At 42.8% G+C, this 20544-nt stretch overlaps 1 protein-coding gene across 1 annotated transcript; it reads left to right on the forward strand.

Moving 5' to 3' along the window:
- Window positions 1-760: 760 nt before the first annotated feature.
- Window positions 761-16731, forward strand: LOC131889963 (igLON family member 5-like; the record flags this gene model as incomplete). The annotated part of the gene is given in 9 exon segments (XM_059239202.1): window positions 761-949; window positions 2018-2227; window positions 7312-7436; window positions 11421-11574; window positions 12725-12994; window positions 13448-13501; window positions 13675-13986; window positions 15199-15255; window positions 15741-16731. Coding segments are annotated over 9 exon segments (1493 nt in total), but the record flags the coding sequence as incomplete, so codon positions are not given.
- Window positions 16732-20544: the final 3813 nt, after the last annotated feature.

Below are 20544 nucleotides of genomic sequence, written 5' to 3' on the forward strand. Positions count from 1 at the left end.
AACTGAATCTAGCCAGCCAGCAGATGCAATCCAACAACCAAGTGGGTCTCCATCACCATTGAACTCAGGAGGTGGTGGGTTGGTTGGATGGATAGATGGTTGTGAGGGGGTCCCAAAAGGAAAGAATCTCTCGTCTCTTTCTTCTTTTTAACAGCTGCAGGCTACAATGCGCTCGCACATGAAAGCCTGCACGCCGTTGCGCAGAGACACTCTCCGGGATCAGAGAGATGCGCACAAGATAGCCATAATAACTCAAGATTCGCTTAGATTCCAAATACTAAATCATCGATTCTGTCATTCCACAATAGCCCATTCAAGTCCATTACTAATCCGTTGGGCAAGGCGCCATCTGGTGGCCTAATCCCCTTCTTGCAATCTCTGCTTCAACGGTTGAGATGCCCAAAGCCATTCAATATAATGATGTTGTTATCACGCACACGGAGAAAGAGGGTGATCAACACGGAGAACATTACTCAAGACTCTCTCTTTCTTGCTTCTTCAGTGGCGATTATGAATGGTCTACCGGGCAGGGCGGGTCATAATTATTATGACTCACGTTAGCAAACTAGCTCTGCTCATTTGATAGCTCAGCAAATGGCCTTTGAAAAGCGTTTGTCCCTACGGGACTTGAGTCCATAAATTTGCCCTGCTGATCTATTACTCAATGCAAACGCCATCCCTTGTTTCTCTTCGATTTTCTGATCCACTTGATATAATGTAGTGTGTGTGTGCGTTCATCTGTTTCTTTCTTTGCTTTTAGGTTTGCCCACGAAAACCGAGTCTTACTATCAATACTACGCCGACGACTACGACTATTCTTCAGACGATGATTACTTGAACGAGAACGAACAAGTGGTTCATACCATCCCACAATTCACGTCCACATCATCAGAAATGTTGATTAATGAAGGCGACACCATCAAGCTGCCATGCTTTGTGGACGAACTTGGTAAGGAAAGCGTGAACTTCATCAATTCCGTAGTGACATGTCGAACCGAGAGAACTATACCGCTATAAAGCCTCAGAGAGGATGTTATACTCTCTTGATTGTCCCAACAGCATTGACAATGACTGGAATATTTCAGAACTTTTAACGCTTCAGGAAACATTTTGGTCAATGCGTGTGAGCTAAAAGAACCACATTGTTCAAGGATGTGCAATACTGTACAATACAGTTGTAGAATATGTACCCGGAAGGTTTGGACGCTCACTAGTAAAGGCCGGGCTTGTTTGGCACATGCCTACAAAGAGGGCCAACAGTCAGTGGCCTGAGAACCATCTTTGCCCTCGGAATATCATCATTTGTGATGTGTTTTGTATTCCAAGGTCGACCCTTGATAAGGATATTCGCAGATGGAACAAAATGTTTCCTGCTTCCTCCTTCCCCTTGATTGAAAGAATAATGCTCTCTGGCACATTCTGCCATCTTACCCGGAAGTTTTCGCTTGGATAAAACCTTCGCTAAAAGCTTTCCGTCAACCCACTAAGAGGCAACAAAAAAGTTTAGGAGCTATTTCATGGAGCAGGGGTGACCTAATGACAAGTACGGGTGCCAAACTCAACCATCCCAAATAAGGACGAATCTCCCCTCACTGGAGACTGACTCAGCTAGGACCATACAGTACAGTACTTGCTCGTCGGGAAAGTGATTTCTTCTCTCCTTCCCCTCCCTCACTCTTTGCCTTCCTCCCCAACCAAAAAGTCACTTCTTTCATCCGACTTGACAGCTGCCTTTTTTGAAACAATGATGCATCCCCTTGTAATTGATAATTCCGGGTCAGATCGTGAAACGCTTAAATCGCGTGCCAATGCCACCAACGCCTGTAACGGCTTTCGAAACATGATTTCTAATTGGCGGGTTCATCACCGAGGTCAGGTGATTGATTCGCTCGTCCGGGCTCATCAATAACCCGCTAGTGAAAGTGGCATTTTACTTTTGTGTATCTGCGTTTTTTTTCTTGTTGTGGACGTTAAAAAAAAGCGATGATCATTCCATGGCTGTTTTGATTCATTTCAGATGGATATGTGCTAATGTGGAAGAAAAAGAACGACATCATCAGTTTGGGTGGACAAATGATGAAGAAGGATGCCCGAATTCAGTTGGTGGAGGGCAAGAATGGCAATACACTGGTAATATCTTTGGCTGAGGTGGAGGATGAGGGCGAATATCAATGCCAATTGTCCGCCAATCAACTCATGGAGATCAGACACAATGTTAAAATTCGGGGTAAGGTCAACGTAATGACTCTGTCAAGGGGCCGGTCGTACTATATTGTTTTATTGTGGTTGATGATGCTAACAAGCAACCAAACGATTAAGTGCAAAAAGTGTACTACGCAAAGTGATTTTTATACTATAGTAAAGACCACAGAAATTTGATTTAGGGGACAAAAATGCTTTGGGACCAAAGTCCACATAGCTGGTTTTTGGTTTTATGTTTTTAAGTTTGTGGCACCTTCTTGCTATTATAGAAATCGTGCTTGCATGATTCTTTATTTTTTTACTTTTATTAAAAAAAGAAAAAACGTTATGGAACCATTAGCGTATGATACAAAAACAATGAGCTTATCTTTGCAAACTCTGCAAAGAATGACATTCAGATTTATTGGTGATATTGATGATCAACATTATTGAATGATCCCACCGCACCTGAATCACATTTCAACAACATGTTTGATATGAAATGTGAGGCCATGATTTACGATTATCGTTGTATGCCACCCAAAAAGAGCTGACTCCCTGGCTGCAAGGGTCGATTGAGTGCGGATTATTATTGACAAGTCAGACAGACACTAATGGTGGATTTGCCGTCTGAGTCCAGCCCTGCCCCTCATTTCTTCTACAAGTGGGAGGTGCGTTACGTTCTCAACAAATATCGGCTGGAGTGAAAAATACTTGAAAAACTCCGACGAGGAGGCACATCTCTTAATGTCCCACCTCAATGGACGGAGCGACTAATATTTGTACAAGAAGCTTCGCTATTCTTACCACAACATATCTGAACATGAGCCCCCATCCCTCTCTGCTTCTAACAGTACAGAGTCTCTTCTACTCTCTCTGGCTTCTTTGTTGTTATTTCGACTGATTCAGTCATTTTTGCGGCGATGGCGGCTCTTTTTCGATCCCAGAATAATCCTCCTCGTTCGATTCTTCTGCTCTGAATGTCGCCAATTGTTCACATGGATTAGGGGAAAAAGTGGTCCACCGTTCCCCCTCGGGCACGTTTTCATTTCACAAAAGATGGATACTTTATGCGGAGGCAAACACGAGCCATGTTTACTCATTATCGGCCAGCCAACCCGTCGTGACCAGATTGCGACAGTAATTTGACCTCAAGTATTACTTACAGCCCATGTGCAATTGTACCAACAGATTATGGCCGTTCGGATTATTTATGAGTTTGACTCAAAGCTTGATGTGTGCCCACATGCAAACTTTTTGAGGCGGAACAAATGCTCATTTGTGAATGGAGAGTTAGTTGGAGAGATTGAAAGGGAGATTCGTCGTCGGTCTCGTGCATGCTTCATAATGCCTTGATATTGATTGACAGCGGATTAGCATCATTCCCAGTTCGACTGCAGTTCGGACTAGACTTACATTTCATTTCCTAGAACTCTCCATCGATCCAAAAGCTTTGGAGTCTGATTATGAATCTCATTCCCCCCTTTTGAATTGAACTAGAGGTTGGAGAGCATCTCCAAGTTCAATTAATCAATTGTCAAACTCTCAATGGGAGTCTTGGTAGTGTGGCAATTAATTTGAAGGGCGCCCATGGTGCGTGCGTGTATGAATGTGTGTGAACTGTGACGAATTGATTTTCATTGGGGTCCACAAAATGTCGGTGGCGAGACAAAAAAACTACATCTCAGATGCAAGCTCATAAAGTAGGTGCTCTTAGTCAAAACCCTGTCCCATGATTGTCGACTCTCTCAGTCTGATTCCAACGATGAAAGGAAAGTATTCCGGAAAGATGGGACTTTCAATGGGATTTTCCTTCCTGGTTATGGTCGTATTGGTAACGACGACATGATAAACCCGGTATGGGTGAGTCATCTCAATTCGTATGAATATGCATTCGATTGGGTAATGGTCGTATCTACCGCCATATTTCATGCCATTATGGAGACATCCGGTAGACCATTTCCACCGTCGATGACGGTTCCCTTTACATTGGAATGGCCCGTTTACGTTCCTTAATTCTGCCGTTTATTCGTGTCCTGATTTAAGAAAATGTATGCTTCAAAGCCCGTTGCACAAGTGATCTTTGTATGCAGTAATGAAGGAACGAATCTTGAAACACCCTAATTCTCTGCTCAATCGAGGGTGGAGCAGGACTGGAGAGCCACGGGAGAGCCCCCAGCTTTCTTGCTCGAAAAACGTACACGAACTATGTGTCAGTTGTCACCCTTGTTATTCTGGATTCGAACACTTTCATGACTGACATTTTGCGTAGATGCCAAATTGAACGCAGTTGTCCATTGGCAGTTCTAAGGTGGCTTTACACTAATTAAAAAAATCGCTTTCAGGAACAGAGTATGTTTTGTTTGGAACCATCTATCTTTTGCTCACGAAACCTGTCATGAAATTTGACAAAGTCTTACATCTGTGAGTGGAGCACTCTCATGTAGATTGCGACCCATTCTCTCGTACATGGAACACAAGAGGAGGTCACAAGCCCCACATCCATTGAGTACCATACCATTTGTTCGCGACCCCCAGTCTCTTTCTCGTATTGTCAACCACCCTTCCCACCCCTCACCAAATCACCCCCCCTCATTGGAACTGGAACCGAAGAGCCCTAATGATCCTGACTTGTGGAAAAAGGATCAATAATCGAGCATGAAATCATCCGTATTATCTTTATTATTGGAAAATGCAATGGTTTGCAAAAAAGGAGGAGGGTCGAGGGAACAAATTGGCTGCAGATGGTAAAGGTTCGGGTTGATGAAAGCCGCAGAGACTAATTATGATCGACTTATTAGACCCCGAGCAAGTTCTGAATTATTCTCCTTGACTGAAGGCGCCTCGGAAATGATGCTTCAGTATACGCTATTTGGCATGGATTGATCCCCGCTTGCGCTTGACGGCTTCTTGTCGTTAGTTCCATCTGGGAACCATTAGCCAATGTTGTGCCAACTGTGTCCCTAATCAAGACATGCGCTAGAATCTCAGAAGAAAGGAACACGAAGCACCTCCCAAGTTTCACATGTTCCAGAAAGGATTTGCCCACGTTTCATTCATTGAAAAGAGGTGGAAACGAAGGAGGGTTAGATCGTACTGGCAATGTCAAATCAATGTACAGTCATTCATGAATGACGAAAGAGGGATATCCAGTATTGTTTCTCGTAAAAAAAACATGGGGAATACTAAAATGTATTGCACCGACCCTGTTGAACGCCTAGTCAAGTTCAAGTTGGACATTTTATGCATTCCTTTCAACAACACAAAATACGCCCCAAGGATTGAATGACCTCAGGATATCGGACTTAAATGGGTTAGTCGACACTTTCCTGTGGTCGATTAGACACATTTGTTTCTGTCACTCGTGTCCTATGGATTCCTAGACCAGACAAATGGATCGTGGTGTCAGGTATTGATGGAGATATCTCTATTTGGGCAGACTTTGGACCCACGCCAACCTGTGTCAGTTCACAATGGGGTCAGTCAGTCAATAAGTGGGCAGAATTTGCAAGCATTCCATTGGGAGGATTTACGTTCGAGAACAAGATTGCTGTTGAAGAAATTTGCATACGCATTAGACCTATCTTTGAGAAGTGCATTCCAGACGGAGCGAAAATCAACCGAGATTGAACTGGGTCAGGCAATCGTGGTTGAAAACGCTTTAGTTGAGTTGTGGCTTTGTTTAGAAATTAGGAGGTGAATCGGTCTCAATCAAATTTTATGGCCATGGCCAAGTTTCCGGGCACTTTGAATACGAATCAAAGGTCCCAGGTGGCATAAGTAGTTCAGCCCAAAGCTCACGGGTCGTAAATTCGAGGATTTTATGATCTCATTTAGAGTCTCTCGTTCTCTTTGGCCCTCCATCCCTGAGTGATTGGCTAATTGAATGGTTTTGAAAGGGAGCACCCCCTCCGAACGCACTGTTACTTACTAGTACTTCTAGTAGTGAAAAGTACTGCGAACATATGGACTCACAACCTGAGCAACGAACACGCAAACCACCAAGAGAAGACTTGGCTTCCAACGCTATTTAGGCGTGATCTATTAAGATAAGCCGATTGGAATTGGCTCTGACAATGCTTTAGTTAAGACTAGAAAGCCGGCGGCGAATACTGTACAATTTTAGCAGACGGGTAGAAATCCATGGACTCGTCAAAAAGCATGAATGGATTGGAAGCGAGAACCATTTTTTGTGATTGAGAAGCCTGAATGGATGGCTAAGCTCACTCAAGAATGCCATATTAAAGTGCCTAGCAAACCGCTGTGTCATCCCTCTCCAACTCCTCACACTCACCATGTCTCATCCCCAGCCACAAACAATCAGAGAGAAAATCAGAGAACCATAGAAGCCACCCTCCACATACGTGAAGTATCATAACCCCACATACGTACACTGTTGAAAAGTCTCAAAACCTAGTTTAGCTACCCTTCAAATGTCCCGTTGAATATGCAATTCGAATAGGCTCAACCATCAAGGTAAGCAAAAACAAAACATGATCAAGCTGCAATTGGTCATCATGACTCGGACAATTTTATTTTTCAAAGTGGAAGATCTCCATGGGAGACTTTTAGAGAGCGACAACACTCGACTCGTATCAGTGGTCGAATGAGAGGAGCTACGTAGTAAGCACTTCTGTATGGAGCTGACAATTAGAAGTCACAATGGAGATTGTAAGAAGTGTTTTGTGACCAAAGCTGGTCATTCCCCCGTTTACCCTCTTCTATATTCCTCGTAAAAACTTGGTTGGTAAATGTCCCCTCTAGAAGGGAAAGGCGAGGGGGAGCACTTAAAACGCATGGAAAAGGGAGACCACTCGGTAAATCTCGATCGGAAGAATGGAGTTAATTTGGAAAAATGCTTTTTAGACATGATATTTAATTTGATGGAGAAAGGAAGGAAAGGGAGGGAGAGAGACACAAGTCAAATCAAAACTGGGCCATCCAATCGATGGCACTTTCCATTCAAGTTCGAATCACCCTCCCTCTTTTATAATTCTCTTCCGTATACCCCGACTTTAAAAAGAGAAGGAAAAAATGGATCACAAACTTCATGGGAAGCATTTTCAAGACAAAGGTTAACTCGCTAACTCGCTCATAAATAACTTTGGCTCTGTTCTCGTTTTCTTCCAGTCAAACCCATGATCCGACCCAACCCGACCAATGGTTTGGTCGTGGTTTACGAGGGCGAACCCGCCACGCTGGGATGTGAAATCCTGAAGGGATCTCCAATGCCTGATCTCATTTGGACGCGAAAGGTGCGTGAAAATACGATTTGAATGACAGACGGACATCATGCTTCGTCGTCGCATTGGGAATTCCTACCCATCAACGAATCACGAGTCATCTCGCACGTCCTGAGTGTCAAAAGTGTCTGGAAAAAGCGTTTGTCAAACCTCTTTAAGGGACACGTGTGCGAGCTATTGATGGATGTGAAATTTCAAATGTCCGTGACAAAAACGCTTCTTTCAAACTGAGGGATTTTCATTTCTGTTTTAGGAGAGAGAGGTTGAAAAAATATTGACTGGAGATCTCTTCATGTCAATCTTGGCAACTGACCAATCAACAGTAGATCCTTTCAATGGAATTAGGACGTTGCGTGTTCCACTTCGTGTGAACATTCATCTTCCCCAAAGTTATGGGCATGCTTTTCATGCAGGCCTCTATTGGCATTCTATTGAAGATAGGGTAGAAGTGCATCACTCCTCGAGGGGTTGCCAATATCAACCTATGTAGGTGAAAAGAGAGAAGATATATGATTCGAACGGATAAAACACTTACAGTGCATATAGTGGCAGAGAAGGGAAGCAAAATCCAAGGGAAGGAAAAGGTGCGAGTTGACCTGATTTTTTTAAAAAGGGGTAAAATGATTTCACGACTACTCTGTGTTTCGTTCGGCTAACCATTATAGTAATGTGCGGTAATGATTGTTCCGTTCTCACACATCTACCGCCACCATGTTCACTTGCCAATATCCAGCATGATTAATATCAATTGAGGCTTCTCCATGATTATTATTATTATTACTACTGCTAGTACTACTAGAAAAGTCAAGCCACCCCCTCCCCACTGATATATTTTCATCAAGCATCTCACTTGGGGGGAGCAATATGGATGATGGTGAGATATTCTTTGACCCAATTCTATCCACCCTCAGAAAGAAGAACTGTTCAAGCGTGATTAGAACGTCTTGCACAAGTTCGCCCAATCCACTGCTTTTAATATCCGACCCGACATTGGACTTGGGGGAGCCATTCTCCGGGAGTGGGTCGAGAAATCCAGCACTGTTTCTTGCAGTGATCCCGTTTGATTCTGGGGGGTTCTTGGGGGGGTAACTGCAACTGCATTTGACATTTGAGTCCAATCCGAAGGGAATTAATGAAAGGTGAACACGGACGTGGATCTTTTGGCAATTTGTCAATCAGGCCATTGAGGACACTTGTGACAAGCAGTGTTGGGCAATTTTGTTTATGGATATCTAATTCCATTTATAATCGGACGGTTCTCTCCGGTGTTAGATTAGCACAAATATTGGACTACTCAAAACGATTAAAACGACTCTCGGGTTTGGACCCATCTGATGGTTAGAATTGCTAGATTAACATCTGACAACCTTTCGAAACCATGCCAAATCACTTTTACGGTCAACACTCAATCACTCCGATTTTGAGACTTAACGACACTAAAAGTCCATGTTGACATCTTTTTAAAATCAGTAAAAGGGCTATTCAACATTGGTTTGATCTTCTCGACAAAGGCATGTTGTCACATTGATGGGATCAGAAAACAACCCGTCGACGACAGATGTGTTTGTGAAAGATAACAGGTCAGTCCTTTCACTCGTTCCAATCTGCTCGAAATGAACAACAAAGTTGCTAGCAATGTCTAGTAAGTCTTTAAAAGGCCTCGAAGTCATTGGTTCGTCTCTTTCTGTGATACAATAATATTACTCCAATAACTCTTCATCCGTCCTGTCACCACAAGCTGTGTGTGACTGGACGACAAATGAAAAGTGGCATCTCGCCCCCACTCCAATCCAGCCCTTCATCGATTCCATCCTGTAATGTGGGGTTATTACGTCCATGTGTCCGTGTCTCTGTGTGTGTGAGTCGTTTTCCTCGCCCTTAAACAACGTGTCAATGACAGACAGGACAAGAGGAGATACCCGACAATTGGAGACTTTTGTTTTTTCCGCCCTCGCCACAAGCTGATATTCTGGACAAGAGCGCCCAGGATCGTTCTCGATGTGGCTCACGCTTTACGGTAGCTAGACATTAGGATCGAGAGTCATTTGACGAGAGTTCGGGCTCCGAGTGTGATCCATGTCTCAGATGAATTCCCTTGACATTTTTGCCACCCTTTTCCCTCCCAACTTGGATGAGCAAGGTTCAATGAAGGATGATAGTAGTGGCAAACCCTCGGGAAGATATGTATCACCATGATCAGATTTTCACCGACTGTCGTGATAGGTTTTCATTTAAAAGTGATTCAAAGCCCTCCAATGACCCGATCTTGGACCTTCAGGCCAAGTTCGATCACCTTCCCAAGATGCCGTTGGTGAGAACCATAATCTGTCTAACACAATGGAACAACACAAGATGACAACTCAAATGAAACTCCCGATCATTTTGACAACAAAATGAGTGTTTCGTAATGAAAATGTTCGCTTCCTATTCACACCCGAGGAGCAAAGCCGAGCCAATCCCAGTATTTCTATGGTACACAAGGTGTTCTCCATGTTTTTATGGAGATGTCTCAATTGTTCAAAAAGGCTTCCTCCTCCCTTCCTCGCTGCCAAATGAATGGATCCTCATGGACTCCCAAAATATGAATGGTAGTGACTGACTGAATGGTGAATCGAGGGTGATTGCGGGGTGGTTGGCAATGTGTAAATGAAGCAGGTGAAAAATGACACGTTCAATGACCATTGCACTCACTCTTGGCCGCCACCTTTTGGTCATTGTTGTTCGTTTGGCCATCTGGGAAACAGAAGCAACTTTCCGATAAGTTCGGGCCATTTCATGAACATTTGTCACTCGACCCAACCCCCTTTCCAGTGTATGTACAGTCGAAATGTGCTAAAGCATCCAATCTCCAAATAATGACATGTCTCAATGATCCACGCCAAGGTTTATTTAGAGAATGGCATTATTGTCTTTCAAGGATTTGCTTGTTTGAAGGGGGTTGGTTGATTACTCAATCGGTGGACATTCATCATCTTCAAAAAAAAAAATGATTTGTTTGGAAGGTGTGATAGAATACCAAGAAGTTTTATTTCGCCCCTTGATAGCTGGACATATCAATAAATGTCGAAGTTGTACGATTATATCAATAACCTGGCGGGGTCTTCGTCACAACTAATATGAGCAAAAGGTGAAAGTAGCTTATCTGAAGTAAAAGAGTGTTCGTTTTTTTTTGAGTGAAGAGAACAAACGTGTTGCGAAAAAGGGTTCGATTCGTTTCCTCGAGTTTCTATGTAGTGTAGGTAGGTGGTATTCCTCCGGGGCTAAAGAGGTCTTTGGTTAGCTCGTTCATGTTGTTAGATGGTTGATCCAAAATTGTGCCTGTCAAGCCGCTCTTGATGGGTAGTTCGCATGTGGCTTCAGGGTGCCAATTTCCCCCCCAAGAACAAAGTCTACCAACACTTACCCGTCCAAAGCACTCTTTTTTCGGTGTATGCNTTGATGGGTAGTTCGCATGTGGCTTCAGGGTGCCAATTTCCCCCCCAAGAACAAAGTCTACCAACACTTACCCGTCCAAAGCACTCTTTTTTCGGTGTATGCATAAAATGGTGCTATTGCCATGGACCTCACAATCACATGTAAATGGATTGGGCATGACCGGTCGCTTTAGCTCAACCACACGTGATTCTATTCCTGGGCGACAAATCTGCCATTTGCACTTTGCTCAGACCGACCACCTCAATTACTCGCTTTTTGGTGGCTATGATAAAAGTGGTTGGGTGAGCAAGAAGAAATGAGTGTCATCTGTTGAAGATGCTTTTGTCGGGAAAAACTGTCACATAGGTTCCATTGTGGAATTGGTGTGTAATTTGAAACGCCATCCCCGTGGAATACTGTTCATACTATGTACAGGGCAAACTCGCTCACATACTACATATGCCACCAACCAACGAAACCACCCAGAACCAAACATCTGCCCCAGTTTAAAAATAGCTCCGAAAACTACCCTCCCAAGCCAACAAGAGATTAAAAGATCCTCTCCATCTTTATCTATTCCAGGAGAGAAAGTTCTCGAGTGGCGAAGATGAGCTCCGAGGTCTGGAGATCACATTTCCGCGTGCCACCCGACATCATTCCGGAGTGTACATTTGTCAGGCCAACAATGGGTTCTCGAAAATCCCGGCCACGGCCACCGTCCGCCTGGATGTCCAACGTAAGGAACGAATGTGATGTAAAAATGAAGGATGATGGATGGATGCCCTTTGGGGCCACAATTCTAGCCTTCACTTGTCTGAGCTGAACAGACAGGGTAAATGTGTGAGTGTGTGTTGTTGTACTGAGGACTTATTTACGTACGTTCAGTACGTAGGCTGGGAAGAAGAGTGAATGTGTGGGATTCACTGTCAACAGAGCCCCGTAATTTAAGATTGATAAATTGGGGTCGGAGTGTGGACATGAAGAGCTCAAATGGAGCTGGGCTTCCAGTGCCAGAACTTTGTTCATAGAGTACACTCACTCATTCACTTCATTTGCCACTCAAGCTGAATGCCCATTGTCCATCTATGGTGCGTATCTGCTAGAAGATAATTTGAAAATCGTGTCTCCTGACAAGGTTTTCCAAGGAAGAATGCGAATACAAAAAGCACAAGCTAGGTTTTTTGCTCCACTTCTCAAAACCATCCGGGGATTTTGGTGGGTCAAGTAACAGACCTTTTTGTTATGAAGTATTTTTTTGGGGCGCATCAAGTTGGGAAGAGCCGGATGATCGTACTGATTTAACGGCAGAAATTCGTTGATGATAATTTTTTAATTATAAAGAACACCTCCGTTTTTGCGAGACCCCAAAAATAGGGATTGTATGTACAACAGAATATGTTTGAATCAAGTAAAGAGGAAATGTATAGGGATGTCCGAATTTTGAGTCCCATGTACGAATAAAATTTTCGGAAATTTTGATTTTTCTTTTCCTCAATCAACTTGCGAAAGACTTACATTTTTAAAGGCCCATTCAAATATCAATGATATAATTTTTTATCAAAAAAATCAAAAGAAAATGCGACGTATCTAACACGTTTGGTACCTTGACCGAAAAGTAAATTAAGAGGACTGTATTGAATGACAACCTTGTACAGTAAATGACACATGAACCATGTATTGCGAACGAGGATTCGCCAAGCCACCAAAGGGACAATAGTATTTCGTAATAGAATCCGTATCTGTTCGCATTGAGAGTATTCAGTCTTATTCCTGTCGATCAATGGACAACAAAAAAGACACCCAAGGTTACACAAGAATGCTTCGACCATCGCCATTTTTCCATTGAAAAGAGCGGGCAGTAAAGGCGATCCTTGTACATATTCCAGATGCACCTTCAGTGGAACAAGAGCAGACCTTCATTCACACCCGAGAAAACGATGAGACGGAAGTGGTGTGTATTGTCCACGCCTCGCCCAAGGCCAAGGTCGAATGGTTCAAGAATGGCCAGCTTCTCAAATTGGGCGAGGGAATCGTATCCCATCGGAACAATCGACACACTCTTCTTTTGCCGGGGATTACTCAATCCACGTTTGGAACCTATTCCTGTCGAGCAACCAACAGGTTTGGGAGCGATGAACGTACCACTCAAGTGTCGGGTAAGGATAGCCTTCTCAGTCCAGGCAATGCTCACATCGTCTCGGGTTTCTGTCATTGTTTTTCTATGTCATATGCGTAATCCAGATTGTATTTAATGTTATTCATGCTTGTTGGTCACTTCTCAAAATCTGTTCCCAAAAACAGTGCAACTCAATGCCAAAGTAATGTAACATTCTAGTAAGTTGATCCGTGAACAAAGATGGTAATCGGGACATAAAAAGCGGCCCAGAAACCAGTCTGGCACCTTGAGGTGTCATTTTGTCGTCGAGTTCACATTCCTTTTCATTATGAGCTCATAAAATTCCTTTTGTGGGGTCTCAAAATCACTGAATTACCACTCCGTTTCTACTACACCATCACCACCCCTCCAACCAATACTGACTTCTTCAGTTGGCAGAGTACTCTGAACGGATTTTTTTGTAACTACCACTCAGTAATCCAGTTCTTCTCAGGTGAACATGACGATGACACCAACGCTCTGGAAGAGCCTTTTGACATCACCCCTGGTGAGAATGAGAGACCTATCTCCAACAACCCCATAACAAATTTGGCATGAATTGGCATTCCCCCACATTAACTCGCAAGATCCTTGACTCGTTTTGTGATTGTCTGGCCATTCAACTCACACTAACACATAGACATGAACCTTTGAATTGAATTTATTTCATGTTGGTTTTAGGTCTGGCCAGTTCAGCTAGTGTCAAGACCAGCCCCTATGGAGAGGAGAAGAGTGGCTACAAAGTAGAGTGGGTGGCTGAGAGCATCACGCCCATCACTGCCTTCAAGTTGCAATACCGTCCTGTAGGCACCAGCTCTTGGTCCGAGGACATCCTGGTCACGCCCACCTCCAATGGGGATCATCTCTACTCTGGCAAATACAAGTTCCAGAAGCTCCAGCTCTCAGCCCATTACGAGGTCCGGATATCCAGCAAAAATGAATACGGATTCAACGATTGGTCCGAAGAATTCGCCTTTGGAACCAAAGGAGCCGGTAAGAAAAACGTTTTGAATTGAATTGAATTTCAAAGCCATTTTAACGGCTGGGAATTTCGACGTTGTTTTCTAGTTCCGAAAAAAACAGGATTGAATTCTTGCTTCTTCACCTTAATAGAAAGCCATCTATCAAAAAACGGGAGTGAGGGTCACTTTTTTGCCTTTAATTCTTCCATTCATTTTGAACAAAATGATTTGATTAATGGCAAATGGTCCAAATCACCTCTAATGGTGAGACAATGATTTGAGCAAAAACGAAGGGAGGACAATTCAATCAGACCTCTTCACAGTTCTATGCTTAGTATCCGTCCCCTTAACTAACGCTTTGGACAAGAAAGCTTTGGCTGGAGTTGATCCATCCCTTACCTCCTTGATCCCAATACAATTTTCCTACCCTACTATAACAGAGACCGGCATTTCAGTGCATAAATCACCCGACCACGCTTTGAAAGAAAGTTGCAGTAAATGGATTGAGAGCCGTTGATCGAGCTCTCAATTACGTACCACTACATTAGACGACGAAGAATGGCCGAGGTGATAGTTGATAATTTGGTCGTTTGTCTCCACAAGCTCATAATTCACGCCCATATATATATATGTTCAAAACGTGCATGGATGGAGCGCATTTCCCATTCCTTAATCCAAAACCCTATGGGCGCACGCATGTGCCACAAGATATGCGCCTCACGTGCGCACTGTATGAGTTGGTCTCATATACACCAATATTGGACAAATGTCCAATGGCAGTGAATTGAGGCCATTGACGAACTAAATCTGCAGCTCTAATACACCATAGTTAGCGGCGCACTATATCATCCACGGGTCTAGGTGTATTGAATGCATCGTTCCAAACATAGTAGACAGATTGTCGCTTTGAGCATTGGGTCAATGTGCAGTATCGTCATAGATATGACTGGGGTGGGGCAGATGGGATTGGTTTTGGTTAGGAGGGGGTACGATAGGTCAGCGTGTAAGCTAGATTAATAGTTATTGGAGGATCAGTCAATGGGAGATTGTTTGACCAAGCACACTAATGACCCAAGAGAAAGTCAACACTGGTCTAGTCAGACAATTACTGAATATACGTACATATATACTGTTTTCGTAGTGAAAAGTGATCTAATTTCCCACTCACCCACACGTTTTGATTTGAAGTCTGCGTTGCATGTGATGTGTTTTTCAGTGTTTTCTGTCCTTTTTTACTCCACAGATCTTCCCTCCTTGGACAAACGAATGGAATTGAGCAATGATTTCCCCAACGATTTAGGTTGGTGACACTAACAATTACCTACATTGACACTTGCTACACCGACAGGTCAAAAATGCCACATCTTTCTCATAGCAAGTAGTAGTATAGCTACATTTTTTCTTTCTTACCATGAATCTGCAAATAGAGCTACTGTTGTAAGAGGAACGTGGTTATTGGTATGAGGATTGCTCAGACAACTTACCAGATTCATTCATTGATTGGTTGTTCACATCATATTTACGAGAAGCCAACGCTCGACTTGTTTGTCGGATTGATTTGTAACCCACCCCTGGGGAAGGGAAATCACGACATGGTTTTCTTGCATGGTCATCCTGATCATCAGATCTGATCAAGTTGCTGGCTCTCCAAGTCTCTCATTGGTTGTCTATGTTCTGGTACACGAGATGGTTGATGGTTGCTTGGTTGGAAGCGGAAGGCATCATAGATGTGGATGTTTCTTGTGCCTTGACAATGGATTTATCAAAGATGATCTTTCATTTCAGCCCCTCTTCAACAACCCTCCACTGGCCACGCCCACAAACAAGCAGTCACCCTCCTGGGCTCACAAATTCTTGCCTTTGTCATCTCCGCTCATCTTGTCATTGCCAGAGTTTTCCATCATTAAAGAAAAATAATGCGATTCCGATCTCCTTCTTCGTCTTCTCGTTCAATAACTCTTTTTTCCGCCCACAACAAGTGCCAACAAGTGCCAACTAGTGGGAAGAATCTGAAATGCCACGAATTCCAATAACAGCTTGTTTACCTCTCGCACGCGTTGTTACTTTTTTCCAACGGACAAGAAAAGGGATGAACAAAGTTTTATCAACAAGGCCCAATTTGGTTGGCATAATGATTTTTCCCGAAGAAGTCGGTGACTTGATGTCTGTGGGAGATAAGAGTGGATGCATTCCAGTGGGAATCCGGTGATTTGGGACGAAAAAAAAACACATTGTCAATCGACATTTTGCGAATAAGAGCAATTGAAAAAATGAGCTTCTGAATTCAGGGTTCCCAGCCAAAGAGAAATAAGCGATAACTCGAATTCAGTGTGTGTTCAATTACGAAAGTGATGTTTAGAAATAAAGAAGAAACAAAAAACCAAGAACAAACTGACCAACCAGATAAAAGACTCCGATCTCAAGAACAATAGATGTTTCATGGACCAGAAGGTGCCTCGCAATAGACGTTTTCAATTCAACATATGCAACAAATCACCCATCCACCAAGACAAAGAAATGGCAGACTGCGAGGACATTTTGCTCATTGACGGATGACCTATAATGGATGTGTAAATACAATTGCATAATCGACCTAAATTCATCTTGAGTGTGTTTGTACCTAAACCATTACTGTTTCATTCTTTAATTCAGTCATATCAGTTTTTTTCTTGGTGATGCCATGATTCAGGCCTCATAATGATGTACTACTCTTGTATTTCGTGACGGACGAGAAATTTTAAACAATCACCAAATATATAAGTTTATACTGAATGAACATCTCATACTTCATTTCAATTGCTAGTTGTTTTATTGGTTGCAGTTTTCATGTTTAGGAGAAAACCGAGTGACTCAATTGAATCGGGATCATGTAATTGAAGTTAACTCGACAATTCCACGACATAAATGATCGTAACATCGCCAGCCTTCTGTTGCAAACATTCAAACACTTACTTTTATTTAAAACCAAAATAGAAAATCTGCAAAACATTCGATGGACTCCAACACCAGGAACAATGCTTTTAAAACATAGTTTGTTTATATAAAGTTGAAATCATTGACACCATTCTCAAACTACCCCGGAATATGTTTTCCGAAATATCCTTTCCCAATAAGTAGATTCAAACATTTTAAACCCTGAGGAAGACTTGGAAAAACATTTCGATAAGAATGAAACACGTGGGAATTTGCATAGGAAACAAAATGGTGTGCTAATATATGTGCCCTATTTACAATCCCTTTAAAAAAAAGAGGAGAATCCAGTTTGCCAGCAATAACATGGAGACCCTCAAGCCATGCAGAGAAGGGCTTTTAATCTACTTTTGTGTGTTTGCCTTTGTAACTCGGCAAACTGTCGCTTCCGGGGCATCCTTGACCAATCCGGATTTTGCAATAGGCCAATGGATCGATTCGGAAACCAAACATCTGATCTCTATTTCCTCTCAGCATATTGCCATGGGGGAACGCATTGTGAAGCGAATTCCTAACGAGGTGGGCAAAGAGTTCCTTATTATTGCTTTTGGATCAAAGACGTGTGTTATGTGCCGCTATTATCAATCGTATCATCAAAATGTCATGACCATGGGTGAGGGAAAATGCTTGGACAAGAAGGAAAGTGATCCTTGTTCGGGTTTTGAAGCTTGGACAGAGAAGATGCTGTTCAAAGTGGCCCCTTTGACGTTGGACAATTGTCCGGATTTCTTCCCCAATGTTTCCGTGTCTCTTCCTTTGATCTACGATGAAGATGCCCAGGGCTATGAAAGCGAGTTCATCGATAACTGCGGCGACTTACGGTCGGAAATAGTGGGATGTCCTCAAAATGCGGATCACTTCAGGGATCAGATTCACTTCAACATCAACTTGGGACAATGCCCGTTTGCCCCTCAATTCCACGAACGATCTTGGTTCCTTTTGAGTGGTCAATGCGTCGGAACTTTTCAAATGGGTCACAAAACCTCGCAGGAATATTTTGTAGGCAAAGTTGCAGAATCGGAAGTGTGGGCGGATGGACGATTTTTCTACACTGAAGATATCTATCGATGTTTTCGAATCGAGAGAACTTACTCTGGAGTAAAGATGTTTCAAGGATTTGAGAACGGATGTAATGGAAGAAGTGGCCGAGAATTAACTTCTTACAGTGCTCGAAGACGAATCAACGTGAAAAAGCGCCCTCAAAGATCGCCTTCCAACTTGATTCCAGATTGGATGGACAGAAACTCTTGGATTTTTAAGATTTTGCACCATGACCAAGGATTGGACAAGTTGCGCTTGGCACAAATTATGGTAATGGCAGGAAATCAATTGGAAATCGCTGGAAATGGCCAGACGATCATGGAGTTCACCAGATTTCACACCGAATTCACCACTTCAAGAGAATTCAAAGGCGTAGTAAGGTCTAATGAGAATTGCTTGGTCCTTTTTCATTGTCTGTTGGCTAAATCGTTGCACTCCCAAGGGGATGAGAGGGCTGTTGAAATACAAATTGGCCTTGGAACGCCTTCTTGGAAAGAAGCATGTAGGGGAAAACATTCTCAAATTCCTATTCAAACCCTCTTGATGAAAGCAGTGTTAGTTTCTCGACACGAGCTCTTGAAAAGTTTAGATCAATTTAGGTCTCAGGAAGATTTGGATCCACGAGAAACATTTACTCAAACCGAAGATGAGCCCGAGCAACGACAAGAAAAGGCTTTGGATAGCCGTTACGCAAGATTGTGGAGAGAAATTGTCTCCCAAAATAATCAATTCATGAGAAACATTAATGTAACATTTGAGAGAGAATTATAATAAAATGCATTTGTGTCTATTCCATTCGATACCCATATTTGCCCGCTATTTCACTCAATAGTTCACGCAACCTCGTAGACAGGACCTTTCGAATATCAGTAAAAAGTGAATGGACGATTCAATTGGCACCAAATAGTGGAAAGAACGAATTTCATTAGTTTCATCTTCAATTTTCTACGATCGGTCTGAATATATTGATTATATATGTTATCATAATCTAAACGGATACTTCTAAACCAACCAATTGGGAAACCTATGGAGTCATCAAGGCATACTTTTAGTATTGAGGAGTATTATGGAGCAAGTACTCGAAAAAGGTTGAACATTTTACATTTTGAGTGCTTGGAGGAACATCCTTGGATCGTACCCAAAAACTCTCGATGAAAGCTGAAAGGACTAACAAAGAAAACAACAACTAAGGTGAAAAAATATTGAAGTTTATTTTCACCCCTATGTTCAAACAGAATAATAGTAGCATATTTTGACCCTTCAGCTATCACCTTTATTGAAATACAAGTTTCATTTTAAGTTTAAGAAGTGCTCATAGAGTTGCAAAAGAGAAGGGACAATCAACAAATTTCATTTCTTACTCGCATCGTACGCTCGTCTCCAAAAGTTTTCGATGTATGGAAAGCATATCTTCGTAAGCATGAGATTGCCATGTCTTAGTACTACAACCTAAAATTGTCCTTTAATTATCACATTTTACCCACGTACTTATCAGTGGAACCGTCCGATATAGGCAAACTCTCACCACAAAACATGGTTCCTCAAATCTTCTCAGTTTATGTTAGTCTTGTGTCCCGAAAATGAACCGGCTCGCTTTTTCATTTTTCATTCATTAGCAAATGGACGTCGGACTCATCGTCAACTGGTTACCATAACCGAAACGCCACAAAAGCCACCAAACAATGAACCACATTGTTACAACACAACCCACTGAAAGGAGTGCAAAATTTGGAGTAACCATTTCAATTAAGGTTCATTACGGACAGACATGAGCATCAGACGCTTGCTTCTCCGGTCTGCATGTGCATAAGCGAAAAAAGGCGCTACTTTGTCACCCTGTCAAACACAAGGTGGCATTAGTGCAATATTGAACATTTCGGACTGTACATTCCGTAGTCTGAAGCGGGTAGTGGGTAGTGGGTAGATCCATCGTCGCATTTGCAGACTTGCACCCCCTGCAGCCCGTCAAGCCCATATGGTGTGCAAAATTGAGAGATGAGAGAAAATTCCGGGAGAGGATCTCAGATGACTTGATTATCCTTGGATTGGATGGGGTTTAAGGGAAAAGGGACGCCTCGACAGAATTTGAACAGACTTGTAATTGAGTGTCACCAATGGAATTCAGTGAAGAACTCATTTTCTCCCGCGTGCTCAGCTTTAACTCGAACTTGGTTCTTGGTGGTTTGCCTCTTCGGTTTCAGAAAACTCGGCGGATTTTGTGACGATTCTCGTCGATGGCATCGTAGATGACCCGGCGGACTCTTCAGAAACCTCATTTCGAAATGAGAAAGAGATATGAATTGAGACGGAACACAAAATTCCTTTTAACCACTTAATATCTCCCAATTTCAGGGAAGAGGGGCGCGAATTCCCTCTATTCGGATCCACACAAATCAACCCCTTCTTTAACCTCACCCACTTCCAAGTTCCCCAAAACCCCTCTGTTCCATTCTCAGAATTTCCCAGCCAACCATTTCCTCTTGACTCCATGCACAATATCCCAGAAAAAGAAAGTTCTAGCCAACCCCAAAAATTCCTGTCTCTTCCCGAAAAAAGTTTTCCGTCCTAAATGCAGTTA

Source organism: Tigriopus californicus, chromosome 11 (assembly GCF_007210705.1).
Source record: "Tigriopus californicus strain San Diego chromosome 11, Tcal_SD_v2.1, whole genome shotgun sequence".
Taxonomy (NCBI): Eukaryota; Metazoa; Arthropoda; class Copepoda; order Harpacticoida; family Harpacticidae; genus Tigriopus; species Tigriopus californicus.